At 39.2% G+C, this 20717-nt stretch overlaps 1 protein-coding gene across 1 annotated transcript in view; it reads left to right on the forward strand.

Annotated features, from left to right (window-relative positions):
* tmem104 (transmembrane protein 104) overlaps nt 1-20717 on the forward strand; it is a 152191-nt gene that overhangs the window by 17526 nt on the left and 113948 nt on the right. Inside the window, exons 5-8 of the mRNA XM_034039805.3 lie at nt 1118-1214; nt 1376-1456; nt 8229-8328; nt 14289-14388. Of these exons, the coding sequence (XP_033895696.1) occupies nt 1118-1214; nt 1376-1456; nt 8229-8328; nt 14289-14388 (378 nt within the window). The remainder of the gene's footprint in view (nt 1-1117; nt 1215-1375; nt 1457-8228; nt 8329-14288; nt 14389-20717) is intronic.

Genomic DNA, 20717 nt, shown 5'->3' on the forward strand with positions numbered 1-20717 from the left:
ATGCTGGTTTCTACAGATGCATGCTGACACATTTCTCATCATGTGTTTATCAGCTATATTATTTTAATAAATGATTTTGTTTCTCATCTGTCTGCTGCACAATGTTGGCAAATAGTGGCTGCCTCTACATTCAAGTTAATTACTGTTATTGTACAGTGATTCCCATACTAGCACTAACATTCCTGTTCAAATGGCTGTCAGCAATGACAGGACTAATAGCTTAACATGAAATAGCTGCTTTCAGACAGGAGTAGGAGACATTACTCTTGGGATTTTAATCTAAATTGGATGTCCTTGAAGCATTACTTAAAATCCTGTTGCTTTAAGTATGGCAGTGTTTGATTGTTCTCATTAGCCATAGCATATAGTAAGGCAGCAGCTAGCCTGACCCTATATGACAGGAAGGAGCCTTAAAGGAGTGGTAAGTGCTCTTTCCCCCTCACTGACCCGGGCAATAGAGATGTAGTTGAGTGGCCAGTACTTGCTGTATGTATGCTATGGAGAGTATCCCAGTCTGGGGTATATTGAAGCTCTATACCACACATTCATTTTTACATGTGCATACCAGGGATAGAAATAAGATGCCCATTGCATATACTGATCCATTCCTGTTTTTATTATGAGTTTGAGTACACACATGAGATTGCTGTGTGGCTAATCAAACTCGTAGTAAAACCTGGAATGGGTGAAAGTGCTATGCAATAAGAGTCTTCTTTCCATCCCTGCATACAGTGGATGTATGTCATTGGTACTTTTTCATGATACTGATAGATCTAATTGTGCATTTCCTGCTGTTGAGGGGCAGCATTTCACCAGCATACATCAGGGATGGTTGTGTCCACAATCTGACATTGAGTTTCTGTTTTGAGTTCAGGTAGCATTAGGCTATATATTTAAAAATAAATACTAGTAATTTGAGAAACAAAACCCACAATGAGCAACCGTATAAGGGCAGGGATAAACGAGAAAAAAACAGATGCCTGTGTTCGGTTAGCTGTGAAGCAGGAATGAGATTTCTCTGAGTTCTTGAGCAGCGCTGGAGTTTTTGTAGTTCAAGATATTTAATAAAATCATCATAATGAGTCTCTGTTAATGCAATCCTTTCCTCTGTTCACAGTTAGATGACAGTGATTCCCCATTGGATGATTCCGATGATGAAGTGATGGTCAGGGATAGATTTGATCGATCAGAGACCCGCCCCATCCTCTCCATCCGTGAGTATTCTAGAGCCCCAGCATGAAGAAAGGGGCTCTGTGGAAATGCAATGGGATTTGTGCTCTGTGTAAATAAGAGATTTGTATTGCTGTGTGAACACTGTTTTGTCTGGATCTTGTAAAACCTGTCTTTGATGTGCGCTTGTTTCTTCTTGTTTCAGAGCGAGGTAGCTCTGATGATCACTTTGACATTGTGGAGCGGGTTGAGATGGGTCAGATGGCCTCCATGTTCTTTAACAAAGGTAAGCATGCTTTCTGCAGCTTCTGGGAACTGAAGTGGGGAAATCATACAACACACAGACATGATTGCATTCCACTTACATAATGATACCCAAGTAATGCAAAGGTTTGTAAACTTTTAATTTTGCATTAAGAATCAGTAACCTTGGTTTTTAAAATAAATACATCTCACCAGTTATCTCCATTTACATTTTTTAAACATCATTCTGTGATATGAGCAGTTCAGTTAGAGGACCTTGCCTTGAGTAAAGCAGTGCTTTAGGAATGCAGTCAGAGCAGCAAGCTGTTTCATTAGGTTTTCCATTGATTCTAGAATAGGATATAATTGACTGGTTTTAATTTGTTTTTTTTTTTTTGTTTTTTTTTTTTCTCAAACGCCATTATAGTGAAAATTAACTTTGCAACAAAATGACCCACCATACAGTATGCTGGATGAGTCAGCCAATCAGGAGCATCTGTGTCATCTGTCACACTTCATGCTTTTTAGAACCACGGTGGATATTCTGGTATTTTAGTGAGCGGTGCATTTGTGTCCTGTCATGACATGGGTACAAATGCTCTCTCTCAGAAAGCTAATGGTATGTAATTATTTACCGCCCGATTGCTTGAAGTGGCAATTACCTGCTTTAATACCTCCGCTGTTGCAGTCATGAATGATGCACTGAAAAGGTTCATTCTTAAACTGGATTGCGTGCAATGGAATGCACTTTGAATGCTAATTGCGGTCGCCTTGGTTTTTTTTCTGTGCAGTTTACTGTACTGAGCCTGGAAACTCTAAAATGGCAGGCTGGTAGAAGGTCACAGATTGCTGTGTATTCCATCTTGAACTGTGCAGATTGTGGGATTTGAAGTTTCTGATGTTGTGATGAATCACATTGCTACCACTAGATGGCAGCTGCAGCACATGTACAGTAGGACAGTTTTCCAGCAATGGAAAGGATATCTGTGGGACTGTTTCATCACTGGTTTGAACCTGTCCAAAGTCATATGAACGGCAACTGTCAGGATTCATCCCTGTTTGTTAAATGTTATTCCAAAGTTGAATACATTTTATAGGGAAATAAAACTTTTAAAGTTTCAGCATTACAAACAAAAACATTTAACACCCAGTTTTATTTTCACAAAAACGGCAAACAGTGAAAATGGCACTTCACAGCATTGACCTTTGATACATTGGTGCATTTTATATATTATATATAACTTCGGATAGTTACCGGTATATATTTAATCTGGGTGTTTGGAATTGTGTAAATGGTATGAATGTTGATTAGCTGTAAAGACAGAAAGGTGGCCTTCTGCACTCACAATCCAGTACTAGAGCACTTCAATGAATTGACTGACTGGGTTTTGTATAAATATTTTACAGACTCCGTTCTAGACTCCAGTGCACAGGTACTGTACTGGTACAGACAGTTCTAGACTTCTGTGCACAGGTACTGTTGGTACAGCCCGTTCTAGATTCCAGTGCACAGGTACTGTACTGGTGCAGGCAGTTCTAGATTCCAGTGCACAGGTACTGTACTGGTGCAGGCAGTTCTAGATTCCAGTGCACAGGTACTGTACTGGTGCAGGCAGTTCTAGACTCCAGTGCACAGGTACTGTACTGTATGGGCTGGCTGGAAGCCAAGTGCCTTTAATTAAAGTAATCAAAGTCAGTAAGCATAATATTGTGTGGTATTGTTTTAAAATAAAATAACCCTTTTCCATAAAATGTGTCCCGATGATCCAAACTGCCCCATCAGTGGATAAATATAGAATGAAATGTCTGTACTTATGTACAAGGAAAAACAAAAGTTAAAATAAATCAAAATAATAATGAATTGTGCTGTAACATTGACATATAATGGGGCCCAAGACAAAGTATTGTTCTGTGTATCTAAACTTATTTAATTCCTCTCTGATAGTTTTGAACTTCAGAATGGGGAGAAAATATGTTAATGTTCATTGTAAATGTGAGAAATTATGAACTCTATATGTCACTTTCTGCAAAAATGATTTGCTACTAAAAAATTAAATCATTAATAACAGGTTTAGGAACATGCTGGAGATTAAAATGTGTCGCATCAAGATCAGCCCAGTCAAAGTATATTGCCCCCATTGCACTTCCAAGACTGTGGCATCTTATGAAAGGCTTATTTTTGGATGATGTAAATGGCTCCAGGTGAAATAGTGTGGATCTTAATAGGGACAGGCAGCAGTGTTGCCTGTGTGGATCTTAATAGGGCCAGGCAGCAGTATTGTCTGTGTGGATCTTAATAGGGCCAAGCAGCAGTATTGCCTGTGGATCTTAATAGAGCCAGGCAGCAGTATTTCTTGTGTGGATCTTAATAGGGCCAGGCAGCAGTATTACCTGTGGATCTTAATAGGGCCAGGCAACAGTATTGCCTTCAAGATTCTAAAAGAATATTTGAACAATGCCAAGCCTGTACAAGGAAGGAAAGCCAGAGAAACATTCTCAGGAATAATCTCAGACCATCAGCCCTCCACCCCTTGCAGAATGTAATTCTAAATACTGGATGGTATTTGGGTTAACCCTTTGTGTACTGCACCAATAGAACAAGGTGCTCCAGCTGTAGCATGGTAAAATGGCAGTTTTACTTAGCTAAAGTAGTTTTGCAAGCACACAAGATTAGAATTATTAATACAGTCTTACAGAACACAGTGTAGTGATAAAATGTATTTTATTTTGTTCAGCATTTAAAAAAAAAACCAAACAGTTTTTATTCCTTTTGAAATGTTTCAGTTTCCAAGTATTTTGTTTACAGTAAATATGTAATACAAATCATACTCGTTATTCAGAGTCTAAATACTAAAGGAGAATTAGTTACAGTACGCATTCTTATACAGTAAGTTATTATCCACCCCTGGTAATGAAAGTTTGTCACGAAACTTGGTGTGAACATTATTTAACACTTTAGGGATTAAACAGTCAGAGATATTTGTGTCTGTTTTCTACTGTTAGATTTGTGGCTAAAACTATAAAAGTTACAGGTACATGAAATGAATGTGCACACACTAGGGTTTCATAAAAATAAAAAAGTGAAATAGTCTGAAATTAACCCTGTTCAATACAGATAACAAAAAACATAGAAAAAGAGAGACGCTTTTTAGAAAAAAAAAACATTATTTATTGTTTGTAAAAAATATTTTAGCATGGCCAGCTCAAATCTGGCACAATGAAACTTCAACAATGTAGGGAACATGGAATTTTTTTTTTTTAATTGAAAATGTGCAAAAGAAAACAAAATAACATTCAAATTATTCATCCCTGACACCCTGGTCATGTGACACAAGATGGGGCTATTCACTGTGGCTTGAATTGCCAGCAAGGTGGTGACCAGGGCAACATAACCCTAAACAGCTCTGGTCTCGTGCCTCTGATCCACAAACATGAAAAAATATATAGGAAAATAGGTCCTTGTGCCTTCGATGTTGCCATTTCTCTTATTTTATAAAGATTTTGTGTGAAAATGGTTGTTTACTGCACTGAGTAGGTCTGTCTTACAGCGCAGCAGTAACATTGCAAACCACTTGCCTTCAAGGCTCTCTCATGTACTGAAAATACACAAGTAGGACCTCTTTTTAAAGCTCTGAATCTCCTCCTTCCAATGATGTATCGCAAGCAGTGCCTGAGTAAAAAAGAGTTAAAAGGCCAGGTTGCAGGCAGGATATTTAACACTGGGTCGACCCCAAATAAGTTATTGATAATGTAAGATTCTGGGCATATAGGGGGAGTGTCTGTCTGTCCTGCCCATCAGTATGTCACACATTCTTGCATGTCTCTGGAGAAATGCTAATCCAATTGTCATGAAACCTGGTGTTAACATTATCTGTCTGCCTGTTCATCCATCTGTCTGTCACATGTACGTCATGAGTTTGCTGTGGGCAACTATATGTGTGTGTGTGTGTGTCTATATATATATATATATATATATATATATATATATATATATATATATATATATATATATATATATATATATATATATATATATAAAATAACTTATTAAAAAAAAAAAAGATAAATCTACTGTCCGTGTTATAAAGACAACAACTTGTTTTTGTCTATCTTTCTGTGAATATACACACGTACAGTGCCTTATTCTGTATATACCACTAATACATGTTGATAAATGTCATTTCTTCACAACATGAGCAGCTTGGTTTATTTAAAACCGTCTTCTTATTGCCTCTTCATTACAAGTTTCCCAACTGTCCTTCATTGCACAGCGCCTCTGTTTATTTCCATTAGCACAGCCTGTCTGGGAGCAGCGGGGAGCGTTTGCACATTTGTCCTGATAAAAGATTAATCAAGCCAGCCTCTAAACAATAACCCTTTTCATTTTAATGGACTCCTTGCTCTAATTTCCTTGGCAGTAATGCATTGAGTGACAGGCTCCTCTGAGGAGCTGCAGCCTCCCGGCACTGCCTATCTGTCTTCCTGAAAGCACGCTTTACTGGAAAAAAAATAGAGCATTCCATAAAGTGATTCCCTTCTCAATTAGTATGATTAAGATTCTGGATGCGTAGTAAGTGAATCTGGAGCTGCTCGAATGGGAAATGCATCGCTGGAGTCTGAAAAGAATTCACCCCGACAAGGTTTATGTGGTTTTAAAGGATTTTGCAGTTTAGCAGTGAGAAGATGAATTTCTCACTGCTAAATTGTGTGAATTTCGAAGGGTATTTGTAATGCCTCATTGTCATAATCAATGGAGTGCTTCAATGATTGAAACAAGAGCAGGTCCTAGAGGAGTGCTAAACAAGGCTTAAAGTCACTTTCTTCTTCCTTATGGGCATGAGCAGCTTCATACCAGCCCCCTTTCATTGCGATGATGGATCTTTCGGTTGTTTCCTTGCTTGTTTTTTATTTCTTTTCTTTAATTCGACTGCATGAAGTCTTTTCAAGTTCACCGCTACAGATATCAAATGGTAAACTGTCTTCTTCCTGGTGCCTAATCACTTTCTGTGCTGTAGGTTGCACGGCTTGGCAAAAATTGACAGACAGGATAAGAAGTGATCAGGAGCGGGAAGCAACAGCAGCTTGTTAATACTGTAGTATTTGAAACATATGGATATCCTGAATTAAAGTATTGAGAAGCAAAAGAGATTCAAAATAAGAAACGGGTGGCCTGATTATTTTGCTAGCCCTAGTAAGAGTTTTCAAATCTTTAATACCGGCATCCTGAAATAAGCAAACTCAATCCCAGCGTCAGGTTTGCTTGTTTCTTTTAAGCTTTGCTGCTGCTCTTTCACTGTGCTCTCGCCACTGTATTTCTGTTGGCACAAGCAGGAGCGTGCCCTTCGGGTCTGCTGCTGTTCAGATTATTGTGTGCGGCTTTAAGTCTGGCATCCTGCTTCGGAAGTCTTCGAAAGAGAGCTGAAAGATTGGACTTTTTGTAAAATTTATTTTGCTCATTAGCTGGGCTGGAGAAGACCTGTCGGACAAAAAAAATTGATTTGTACAGTTTTTATTCCTTCTCTGCCTGTGCTTTTAGTACCTTGTTTTTTTCACCTTTTAAAATACCATAAATATATATTTCCCCAGTTCTCCAATTCAGTTTCCAAGAGAACCTGTTTACTAGACTCAACTCCTTGTCCAATAAAAAATAAACAATTATTTAAGTGGCAAATTGAAAAGAGAATACGAACAAGTAAGATGGCTTGCAAATGCAGGGTAGGGCAGGTCCAGTACTCTGCACTCAGCACTGCAGGGTAGGGCAGGTCCAGTACTCTGCACTCAGCACTGCAGGGTAGGGCAGGTTCAGTACTCTGCACTCAGCACTGCAGGTCAAGGAGGCCACTGTTCTTGCTTTAACCTGTGCAGTGCATTCTCCTCATTTTACCTGCTCAGCTAATCTGCCAATGACAAGACTTGCTGTGATTCTAGAGGTGAGGCTGCATTGCCTTCCTATCATATCATTTGTCTGATAGTTTAAATTCTGTGCGTCCCTTTTCCAGAAAGCCTAGAGTTTTTTTTCTCCTCCTCCGCCCCTCGCCTCCTTTGTAGCTGTCCCTGTAGGGACGATGGGTCCCATCACACAGCCTGGTGCCCTGTGACCGCTGTCAGAGGATCCCCTCAAGAGAGAGCGGCTCCCACTGGCCCTAAAGAGAGATCCTGGGTCACAGTGTTGTAATATAACTTAGCATCTAATACATGTTATTATTCCTAATCTTTATCGGAGCTGTTGCCTTGCTCATGGAATATTTTGTTAGAGTTTTAGAGTCTCAGGATGTTACCAATGAGAAGAGAAATGACAGGTACGCTATTTAAACAGTTGTAGCAACACGCAGGGATGCTGTATTTTTCGGAACCCTGCTCCTTACTCTAAGTGCTGCAACGTTTCAGTACTCCACAGCGGAACATTATTCTTCCACAGCAGCAATGTAATCAAGTGACTTTGAACCTGAATTTCCGAGTCAAATTGAACATGCTTGAGTGCAGTTTTAAACAGCAATGCTAGCAACTGAAGAGAGAGCAGCTATCCTGTGCGCTGAAGATGACATTCCTATCCCTTTGTTTTCCTGCAATTTGAGGAGAAAGACACACTAGCACTTCCACGTTGACAAGGAGAGTGGCACTAAACAGGATGCTGCCTCTCCACATTCCCTCTGCACTTGTGACAGATTTTCACACTTTCATATAATGGTAATCGGCAGAGACACTTGCGAGAACGTCATAAAGTAAAAAAAAAATGAGCTGCTGCTTCTGTTTACTGACATCAGGGACACGTATGGCAGAACTGACTTTCATTTGTTTTGTTTGTTTGTCTGCAGTGGGTGTCAACATGTTTTACATCTGCATTATTGTCTACCTCTATGGAGACCTGGCGATCTATGCAGCTGCTGTACCCGTTTCACTGATGGAGGTGGCATGGTGAGTACTGTGGCCTTGATTAACTGGGTAAAAAGGAGAGGGCTGGGGCTGTCACGACTGCTGGGGCAAAGGTAGGTAAACACACACACACACACACACACAGACAGACAGACAGACAGACAGACAGACACAGACACACACAAGCAGACACAGACAGACAGACATGATTCCTATTCATTGTCGATCAATCTGGGAATGGATGCATACCTGTATTCCTGTAAAAGTCTGTGAATTATGAGGTGAATGCATGTGACACAAGTCACATTCTTCTGCCCATTCCTGAATTATTTAGCCATGAATTTAGGGGGTTTGTCTAAGGATGAATCTCCTGTGAAATCTCCTGGTCTCTGGATGCAGTGTAGTTGTAGACAGGTAGATTATTAGTGGTTGTATTTGGATGGGTAGGGTTTGTCAGCATGAACTGTCCTCAGTAGCTGGGCATGTCTTCTTGCATGCCACTGAGATGCATTACTTTTGTTCCAATTAGCAGCATCTCTCTGCCCAAGAACCTGTTTCTATGATGCCCATTTTAGATTGTTAGGTAATTATAGTTTCAGTCTCAGATGAGCCACACATTTGTGTGGCAGGTAGAGGTGGGGGTATGGGGGAGGTGGGGGTATGGGGGGGGGGGGGGGGGATTTTGAATAGAAGACTACAGAAACAGGGATGTCAACCAATTTGAATGTCAAATCAGGTTAACAGCTCTTGTGTTGGAAACCCAAAAATAGCTCAGCCTTTGCGAATTGAAATATCAGAATCATTCTGATGGAGGTATTACTGGGTATAGTGACAGTGCATGGCTACAGCAAGCAAATATTCAGTATTAGGTTTAGAGTAAACATTCATTATTATAATACATCTGCCTTTAGTATAACAATCTTTAGCACACCTGCTGACCAATTGGCTGTGTTTGGTCAGTGACATGGGAATGATTGGTTAAAGTGTTAGGCTGGGAGATGATTAGTTCGGGACTAATGCACACATGCTTTTGGGTAACCATTGCGTCAGATCCATTTCCAGAAACAGTGCGCTGCCTTGGCATTGAGACACCCCTGCCAGATGGTGAATGGGCAGAAAATGGCACTTTTCACAGGGTGCAAAGAGTGCAAATTAAGACCGCTCAAGAGAACAGCTCAAGATATATTTCCATTGCAGGTTATGGGTCCAGCAGCCCTTGATCAGGGTTGATGCAGGTTATTAGGATCCAACTCATTCAGCATTTTAAACTGGGAAATCATATGTTTGGCAAATGAAAATCATGCAACTATGAAACTGAGTAATCTTCATTCACAGGGAACTAAGAACCCATCAAGTGTTAATGGCATGAAAATGAATACTGCAGCACATTCACACCGCCTATTGCATGAATTAATATTCTCTTAAAAAACCGTTTCCCTGCTGAAAAAAGTTAATTGGATTGAATCCCAAGTGACTCATAGTCTAAATGGGGAATCGGAGGCACTGTGAGCAATCTTGTTACGTCTGTAAAAACTCTGTACGTAATCCTGCCAGACTCCTAGCTGCATGGTGTCTCAATGTGTATATAATTCTCAGGATAAATTCACAGATCTCTTAATAAAAGACTTCTTCTGACAACTCAATAATGATGGTGTGAAAGGATAGCGTCACGAAAGAGACTCGGAGTCAGGGAAAGCTGCAGTTCAAGCACGTATGAGCATGTGTATTATACAAACAGGATCAAACAAAACAGACACAAGGGCCAAAATAAAACAATACAATACAATCAGTGCATGTAGGCTTGACATTCGCCTTCACTTCAGACTCCAAAAACACATAAACGCAGGTCCAAAATCGCCAAACCCTCCAACAAACAAAGGATTTCTGTCTCCTTTTATACATCTGGCCAGTCCCCCAAATAGCACCAAATACCTAATTGGGGAATGGCCACACCTGTGATTGCAGGCAGGGCCATATTTAACCCCATCCCTGCCAACCTTACATTCCCACACACTATTTACAGCAGCAGGGCTTCTGCACGGCCACAGATGGATTGTTCTTTAATATTCAGGATCACGTCACTGTGTGCTGTTCTTGTTGGATTGCTTCTAGATAGGACTGCAACGAAGGGTACATTCTAACCTTCGAAGGTTAGGAACACATTACCGAAGGAAGGTTCGAACCTTCGATGGTACTCATTTGCATAATTTACTGGTGACGTCACCATAGCTACTTGTTTATATTTGATTGAAAATCCTATTATTTCACAGGTAATCCATATAAATGAAATAAAACATTTACATGTAGTTTAAAATACGTTATATAGGACAGTAATCATGTTTTTATAATTTAAATACAAATAAAAATACAGGTTGTTTATTTACACGTGATTGAGCCTGCTTGCGATCTATACAGTAAGCATGCATTGCAGCAGCACCAACTGCAGCGGACAAAGCTTTATTTAACAGTCACCGTTCCAAGCAGGTTATCTGTCACATTTTACTACTACAAAAAATATTAATAATACTAATAATAACATGAGCTTACGCATGTCAAGTGACCCCAGAGATTTTTTATGTCTCCATGATACGAGTCGCTTGCACAGTTTGCATTCCATTTTTTTTTTTAGTCGTCTGGGCATTTAACAAAAAAAATCCCAAACAGCAGCAGGGTTTCTTTCAATACAGCTTACGCCTTACGTTACAATACTATGCTTTCGAGATGGCTTTTGAAGAAATTAAAGGTTTGCCTCTGGATAACACAAGCTGGAGCAGGGAGGGGTGGACGATGCTCAGTTTTCGAAGTTAAAATTATTAGTGTTAGCGTATATTTTTTATGTTTCAAACATATTCTACCATAGCACTTCTCTTACACTGTCTTGTACATTAGGTATTCAGTACATATTTTACTGAAGCAATACAGTCACTAGAGGTAAGAGCCCACTGCTTTGGATACTATACTCTGCTATTATTATTATTTGTTTATTTAGCAGACGCCTTTATCCAAGGCGACTTACAGAGACAAGGGTGTGTGAACTATGCATCAGCTGCAGAGTCACTTACAATTACGTCTCACCCGAAAGACGGAGCACAAGGAGGTTAAGTGACTTGCTCAGGGTCACACAATGAGTCAGTGGCTGAGGTGGGATTTGAACTGGGGACCTCATGGTTACAAGCCCTTTTCTTTAACCACTGGACCACACAGCCTCTGCTATGGTAGTGGATTTTAATACCAACGTTTGTTTACTTAGTATGCATTATACAAATCAAAAGATCACATTTTGAGTGACATTTAATGTGTGATTTATAGTATTCACACATTGTCAAACAGTTTCTGTTAACGGGGGGAGAAAAAAAATAATAATACAGTGCGTGAACCTGCCTGATGAGATTTAAAACAATCTTCGAATCCCTGGCTAGCGAACGAACCTTCGAACCTTTGGACACAGTCCTACTTGTAGATATGTTTTTATGACAAGCCCTAAATGTAATAACCAGACCGTGAGTGATTGGATTGTCTGTATAGCTAAGAAATGCTAAGAAATAATAGCAGCCAGTTATGTGTTGTGACCTATGTTTTCTAATATCATTGTGAAAGAAATGGTATTGCTGGTTACATGGCCTCAAAAACATTTCTAGCACAATATTTTTTTCTTTTAATTCAGCTATACTAAAATAACACTGCAAAATGGCTGAGTAACAGAAAGCAGTTTGCAGTAAAAGTGCTTTGTTTGAATGTTTCTGACTGCTCCATTTGGTTTTCATCAACTACTGTTTTGGAAGTGAACTCAGGAATACAAAAACTGCAGCTTGGAGAATCGAAAAAGACTCCAACCCAAAGCCACTTATTTTACACAATGAAACATAAGTTGTCTTAATTTGTTAGTGATAATACATATTGTCTTAACTGATTTCAAACCTCCAGATTACCATGAGAATCTTGTGAACTAGCCTGCTGCCCCTCCTAGACTTCTTCATGCTCTACAGCAATGGCCAAAAGTTTTGCTTCATAAAGTAAAATTAAACCTGCTGAATAATATTACGTTAGCATGCTGAATTACATGGTGCTCTGTAGTTTTCCATATATGAACAACACGAAATACTCTACTACTATTATGACTTCTGGTAGACTTTTGCGATATCATTTTGTAGTTTCTTTGATTACATGATGTAAATAAAATATCTAAATTATGTATGTTTGCTTGTTTATATATATATATATATATATATATATACAGACGTGCTCAAATTTGTTGGTACCCTTACAGCTTATTGAAATAATGCTTCTTTCCTCCTGAAAAGTGATGAAATTAAAAGCTATTTTATCATGTATACTTGCATGCCTTTGGTATGTCATAGAATAAAGCAAAGAAGCTGTGAAAAGAGATGAATTATTGCTTATTCTACAAAGATATTCTAAAATGGCCTGGACACATTTGTTGGTACCCCTTAGAAAAGATAATAAATAATTGAATTATAGTGATATTTCAAACTAATTAGTTTCTTTAATTAGTATCACACATGTCTCCAATCTTGTAATCAGTCATTCAGCCTATTTAAATGGAGAAAAGTAGTCACTGTGCTGTTTGGTATCATTGTGTGTACCACACTGAACATGGACCAGAGAAAGCAAAGGAGAGAGTTGTCTGAGGAGATCAGAAAGAAAATAATAGACAAGCATGGTAAAGGTAAAGGCTACAAGACCATCTCCAAGCAGCTTGATGTTCCTGTGACAACAGTTGCAAATATTATTAAGAAGTTTAAGGTCCATGGAACTGTAGCTAACCTCCCTGGGCGCGGCCGCAAGAGGAAAATCGACCCCAGATTGAACAGAAGGATAGTGCGAATGGTAGAAAAAGAACCAAGGATAACTGCCAAAGAAATACAAGCTGAACTCCAAGGTGAAGGTACGTCAGTTTCTGATCGCACCATCCGTCGCTTTTTGAGCGAAAGTGGGCTCCATGGAAGAAGACCCAGGAGGACTCCACTTTTGAAAGAAAAACATAAAAAAGCCAGACTGAAATTTGCTAAAATGCATATTGACAAGCCACAATCCTTCTGGGAGAATGTCCTTTGGACAGATGAGTCAAAACTGGAGCTTTTTGGCAAGTCACATCAGCTCTATGTTCACAGACGGAAAAATGAAGCTTTCAAAGAAAAGAACACCATACCTACAGTGAAACATGGAGGAGGCTTGGTTATGTTTTGGGGCTGCTTTGCTACGCCTGGCACAGGGTGCCTTGAATCTGTGCAGGGCACAATGAAATCTCAAGACTATCAAGGCATTCTGGAGCGAAACGTACTGCCCAGTGTTAGAAAGCTCTGTCTCAGTTGCAGGTCATGGGTCCTCCAACAGGATAATGACCCAAAACACACAGCTAAAAGCACCCAAGAATGGATAAGAACAAAACATTGGACTATTCTGAAGTGGCCTTCTATGAGTCCTGATCTGAATCCTATCGAACATCTATGGAAAGAGCTGAAACTTGCAGTCTGGAGAAGGCACCCATCAAACCTGAGACAGCTGGAGCAGTTTGCTCAGGAAGAGTGGGCCAAACTACCTGTTAACAGGTGCAGACGTCTCATTGAGAGCTACAGAAAACGTTTGATTGCAGTGATTGCCTCTAAAGGTTGTGCAACAAAATATTAGGTTAGCGGTCCCATCATTTTTGTCCATGCCATTTTCATTTGTTTTCTTATTTACAATATTATGTTGAATAAAAAATCAAAAGCAAAATTTGATTTCTATTAAATATGGAATAAACAATGGTGGATGTCAGTTACTTTTGTCAGTTTCAAGTTATTTCAGAGAAAATTGTGCATTCTTCGTTTTTTGTGGAGGTGGTACCAACAAATTTGAGCATGTCTGTGTATATATATATATATATATATATATATATATATATATATATATATATACATTTTATCTATAATTCAAGGTGATGCAAACTTTTGGCCATAGCTGTGCATTCACTTTAAATATGCAATGTTTTTATTCTGCAGTGGCAACCATTCCTGCAGTGCTGGGAGTAATATCAACTACAACGACACAGATCAATGCTGGGGACCAGTCAAACGCAAGGATGCCTACAGGATATTTCTGGTCAGTAATCCGTATCACACTTATTCTTGTAACAGAGTAAGGGAGCATATTTGTACAGTTGTGTCCACAATGTGCACCTGGCAGACATGTTTCTAACACCACGCTGGTGTCAGATAGTTTTAAGAGACAGTGATGCACCAGGATCCTCGGAGCTCAGATGTTTTCAGGACGTCCTGTCTGAGTGCAGCAGCTCTCAGTAGTTTTCCATCTCATCTCTGAGCTCGACCAGGTGAATTTTCTGCACAGTGCAGTTTGATTAGGTACTCCTAAGTCAGCGACTATGAGTCTTACAAGAGCTTTGTGCCGTGGAAATGTTGCAGAGTTAATAATGGGCTTTGCTGTTATTCTACAAAATCCATTTCTGCACAGGGAAAAAATTGCGTGGCATGGTTTTAAAACACCTTGCAAAAAGGGGGTGGGGGGGTGGAATGTGAAAAGTGCGTCAGCAGGAAGGCTTTGTGTTTCACTTCCTGGCTTGGTCTTGCTTAAAGAAAGCTATCTGTGAATCTGCTAGACCTGGAGGACTGCTAGCTATTTTTAAACTCTTGCAAGTGAATTCAATTCCTTGGCCCCATACATAAAATATGACTGTTAGTTCTGAAGGTTTCATTTGATTAAACTCAGGAGACAGTAAGTACTTCAGTCTGATTCAATAGAGAATAGACAGAACCCCATATTTCCCTGTTCTATGGTGATATATATATATATATATATATATATATATATATATATATATATAATATGTGTGTTTTAAATGAAAGCTTATTGAATATAAACACAAGTGTCTGTCTATATTTGGAAGTGCCAAAAACAGAATACTTGTGGGGTCATAAACCTGAGCTGAAAGTTTTGATTGAATTTAACAAAGTAAATCTATGATTTAATAGAATAAATGTTTATGCCACTCGTGACTAAATTTCCGTGAGTTATTTTTATGTTCTCTCATGAAAAGTTATTGACCGGATCTTTTTTTTTCATTGTGACACACTGCTCTGTAAATACATTTTACTGCTAAACATACTGCATATTGTTTAAAACCAACATTGTTTACAAAAAGTTGATATTCACAGAATGCTGAATGTGTAATCAATAATGCAACAGTAATCAATGACAGGAAACATAACCAAAGCTGGACCTGGTCAAGAATTGTTTATGTCTTCCACAATTTGACTGTAAAACCTTTTTTTTTTTTCTGCGTAAACTTCAGAGGTTACGATGAAGCTTCAGCCCGACGTGCTCTAATGTTTTGATTCAAATTGAAACAGGAACACAGAAGTTAAAAATACTTTGGAACACACATCCATGTAGGATCAAAACACTCATCTGGCTCAGGAGCCCTTCTGCCTAACACAAAGTTAGTGAGGTATTAAGCTGCCAGGGAATGTGTTGCACAGAAGGCTGCAGTGTTTGACAGGACTATCTGACTTGCACAAATCCTTTATGTGCTCTTATCAGGATTCTGAGAAAGATGACTGGGAACAGGGTTCACCAAAATCAAATGCTGGAATTATTTTGATGAAGCCTGACAAACCTTCTTTTTTTATATATAAGATCTTAAGTGTTGGATTATTTGTCAGGTTTTATTGCAGACAAAATCGACAGTTGACAGGCAGAAATTGTCTTTACGCTGTCCTATTGGACTTTAAACTGTTGAACGTATTTAAAGCATGCCTCCTTTAAATAAAAGCTGTTCCTTTTGTTTATAAGAATGTGTTTGATACTGGTTCACAACCTCAATTTTCGAATGGATTAACTCTTTTATATTATTACTGCTGCTGTTATGAAAACATGAAAATATGAAAAATTCAAAAGGCAATGTTTTGTTAAACAGATATTATTAAAATAAAATTATATTTTAATTTGAATAACAAAATGTTGATGATTTAGCAACCATATTTCGAAAATAATTAATATTCAGAATTAAGAAGGAACAACATTCTCGTGTACTTTTCTAGACAGTTTCGCTCATGTGAAGCTAATTTTTGCGACCACAATAAATGTACTTCCTGTGCAACAGTTATTAGGACCCCAAACGGATGCACAGGCTATTTTTAAGTGTGATTGCAGGACAGGGGTTCCCAAACTGGGAGCTAGGGTCCCCCGGGGGGCTGCAGGAGGGTTTCAAGGGGTGCAGCACATACAATGACCCTGACAAAGCAATAGTCCCCAGACTGGAGGATCAATTCATTTACATGAATGCTTCTGTTAGGGGCCTGGTGTTATTTTGAATGTAACATTTAATGTCAACTCTTGCCCACACTTCCAGCATGTACTGTTATACAACAAAAGGGATTTTAAATTTAAAAAAAAAATGCAGGATTTCTGCCAATGTGTGTTTTATCTGTAAAAGTTTCTCCCCCGCCCCCCCCCCCCCCCCCCCCCCCCCCCCTTCCGCATAAATAAAATAAACCATACCGCTTCCCTTTACAGACAGGTCTATGTTGTATTTGCAGTCAAACACAGTATACAGCTGAGCACAGTAATTATGGAGTGGTTTTTCAATGTCTGAGAAATGACACAGAACACAATGAAAGCAGGAGCACTTCTACCGGTACAAGCGAACAACCTCTATCGCTACAGGGATCTAAATCAGAAAGCATGCTCATGTCTGGGAAGCCCTGGTACAGTGCAGGGTACATTGGCTTCATTTTAGGAGCCCTGGTACAGTGCAGGGTACATTGGCTTCATTTTGGGAGTCCTGGTACAGTGCAGGGTACATTGGCTTCAGTTTTGGGAGTCCTGGTACAGTGCAGGGTACTTTGGCTTCAGTTTTGGGAGCCCTGGTACAGTGCAGAATACATTGGCTTCATTTTGGGAGCCCTGGTACAGTGCAGGATACACTGGCTTCATTTTGGGAGCCCTGGTACAGTGCAGGATACATTGGCATCAGTTTTGGGAGCCCTGGTACACTGCAGGATACATTGGCTTCAGTTTTGGGAGCCCTGGTACACTGCAGGATACATTGGCTTCAGTTTTGGGAGCCCTGGTACACTGCAGGATACATTGGCTTCAGTTTTGGGAGCCCTGGTACACTGCAGGGTACATTGGCTTCAGTTTTGGGAGCCCTGGTACACTGCAGGGTACATTGGCTTCAGTTTTGGGAGCCCTGGTACACTGCAGGGTACATTGGCTTCAGTTTTGGGAGCCCTGGTACACTGCAGGGTACATTGGCTTCAGTTTTGGGAGCCCTGGTACACTGCAGGGTACATTGGCTTCAGTTTTGGGAGCCCTGGTACACTGCAGGGTACATTGGCTTCAGTTTTGGGAGCCCTGGTACAGTGCAGGGTACATTGGCTTCATTTTGGGAGCCCTGGTACAGTGCAGGATACATTGGCTTCAGTTTTGGGAGCCCTGGTACACTGCAGGATACATTGGCTTCAGTTTTGGGAGCCCTGGTACAGTGCAGGATACATTGGCTTCACTCCTAGCAAAGTAATAAAAAAAAGAGTCTCTAGCAGACTTGTAAAGGACTTGTGGGAATGTTACTATGCTAATAAGATGAGAGGAACGGGCCTGTTTTTCTCACAGCCTGGTTATTACCCCTTGGAGGCATTCACTTTTGATTTGTTTGATGATTTCTTTGTGTTTTAAGGTGTGTTAATATGTTGTGTTTCCCTCCCCTTGTTTATTAGAAGAGGATGCTTGCAGTTTCATTTTGTTTTGACTAGTAACTGCAGCAAGGCTTGAATTCTGAATCTTACTGGTTTCACAGTGCTTTCAGGCTTTAGTCTGATATCCGGTAATTGTTAGGAAACCTTTATGAAATTGTATCCCCCCACAGATATTCTATAAATATTACATGCTCTAAAATATAAATCCTACCTTCTTAGAATACTGATGTTACGCATTGTTCTTAATGTGAAGTAACCCAACTGCTAAAATAAGCGTTGGTAACATCCGGACAGCCAGAGACACTTTGATAATCTAGCCTGTGTTACGTGTCTATGATCTAACCTGTGTTACGTGTCTATGATCTAACCTGTGTTACATGTCTATGATCTATCCACATGTTTATGATCTAGCCTGTGTTACGTGTCTATGATCTAACCTGTGTTACATGTCTATGATCTATCCACATGTCTATGATCTAGCCTGTGTTACATATCTATGATGTAACCTGTGTTACATGTCTATGATCTATCCACATGTCTATGATCTAGCCCGTGTTATGTGTCTGTGATCTAACCTGTGTTACGTGTCTATGATCTAGCCTGTGTTACATGTCTATGATGGGCAACTAGAACAGAAAAGTAGCTCCAGAACTCAGGTTAAAGCACCTTGTGAACAGAAAATACCAAAAAGAAAAAAATGCAGTGTTGATAATTGGAATAAGAAACACTCAGAATAACAGGTAATATAAATATATTATTGGGAGCTATTTACTCAAGCATTTTATAAGCTTACATGTATACGTTTATCCTGACAACACAAGAAGTGATTCCACATACAGTAAATCAGTCATTTTAATATACTTTAGCATGATAATTCCGTGCTGGTAAGTTATTATTATATAATTCTAATATTATTGAGGCGAGGGTATGTAAATCCACACGACAACAGTTATTGCAATGCTGACCTGGATTTATTAAGAACCAGGATGGCAGTACAATTACCTTTCAACACAGACGAATTGCTCTAGCTCCAGCAGAGCGAGCGCTTTTGGTCGCCGTCCACACTGTAAGCCTGCGAGCAATCAACTGAACTGGAACAGGAACAGTATCCCCTTTTACTCTAGCTTTTAATTACATCCAGTTTAAACACGTCCTGCAATTGGACAGCAGTCAGGAAGGACCGGTAATAGCACAATACAATAGTAAACCCCCAGGTTAACAAACCCCTGTAACACCACTAACGCCTCATATGCTTATTAAATACCACTTTTCCTGTCATTAAACTGTTCATTGGCAGTTCTTCTATACATACTGTTGATATATGTCTATGGCAAGCCAAATTATCATTTAGAGATATCTCAAATTGCATTTTAAGATATCTTGAAATATTTAGCGATATCTGTAAATCATTTGCAAATATCTTTAAATCAGTGGCGGCTGGTGACCTCTGAGTCAGGGGAGGCACAACTAAAAATTAAAATTGAGTTTGTCTGCATTGGATCAAGAGTCATTTTTTAATGAATTGTATTGAAAAATAAAATATTGTTAACTTTAAAAACAGATTGTATAAGTTAAAAACAAAAAACAAAAGAAAAAAAACACAAAAAATCCTTTTCTTTTTTTCTTTTTCCACTCCAACAAAACAAATTATTGTATTTTGTTTCTCTGTATTAGTCATCAGTCGTTACGGTTTAAAAAAAAAAAAAAAACTACTACAGGGAACTAACTGACTTGCAACTTTTCTAAGCCTTTTAGCTGAGGATTTCCAGTTGTAAAAGTCATTTTTGACATTCTGAAAGGCTGTTACTGTATTAGTGAAGTAACTTTGCTTACGGGGGGGGGGGGGGGGCAGTACGTTGTGTCGTCTTGAGTTACCATGGCAACAACCAGCAACATCATTTTATTTTTATTTTTTTTATTTATTCATTTTTTAGCTAAGACTCCCTGCCCTATACTCCTAGTATGCATCACATTTTCTCTTCAGATATGTAATCTCAAACGTAATGCGCTACTGCCAAATGAAATTACCTGTTCTTATTAGCAATTTAAATTTTTGGTTATGGCTTCCCTTCAGATTTTGTCTTGAGTTTTCCAGTATAATCTAACGTGGCAAATGGAATCTTAATCAGCCGCTCAACTGCTATATCCTGCATTTCACATTTGACCCCTTCACAAGACAATTACCAAAATAAAACAACAGCATATAGTGTGTTTCTTACCACTGATGCGATGCAAAACAAAACTAAGCTATTTCAATCCTCAATCCTACATTAACTGCACATGATACAACTGTTTACCACCTGATCTACTAGTGTGAGTACTGTGTTTCAGACAGACAGGAGTTTGAATGAAATTGACTACATACTCACCAACAAGAAGCACACTGTACAAGATATCTCAATACTAAACAATTTTAACACAGGAAGTGACCACAGACTTGTAAGATGCAAAATACACCTAAACACAGCACTGGAGAGAGCCAAACTCATAATGACAAAATCCAACACAATCAACTTAGAAATGCTCCAGAAGCAAAGCCTGGTGTCTCAACTGGAGCTGAAGAATAGATTCAATGCTCTTCAAGATCTGCAAAAAGATGAAGCAATCGAGGTAAACAAAATCTATGAGTAATTGCAGAAACAGCAAAAATCATCGCTTTGTACACGGAGTACAAAATGTGACCAGAAGATCATGCAAGAAACAAAAGACCTCGAAGAA

The sequence above is a fragment of the Acipenser ruthenus genome, chromosome 17, assembly GCF_902713425.1.
Source record: "Acipenser ruthenus chromosome 17, fAciRut3.2 maternal haplotype, whole genome shotgun sequence".
NCBI lineage: Eukaryota > Metazoa > Chordata > Actinopteri > Acipenseriformes > Acipenseridae > Acipenser > Acipenser ruthenus.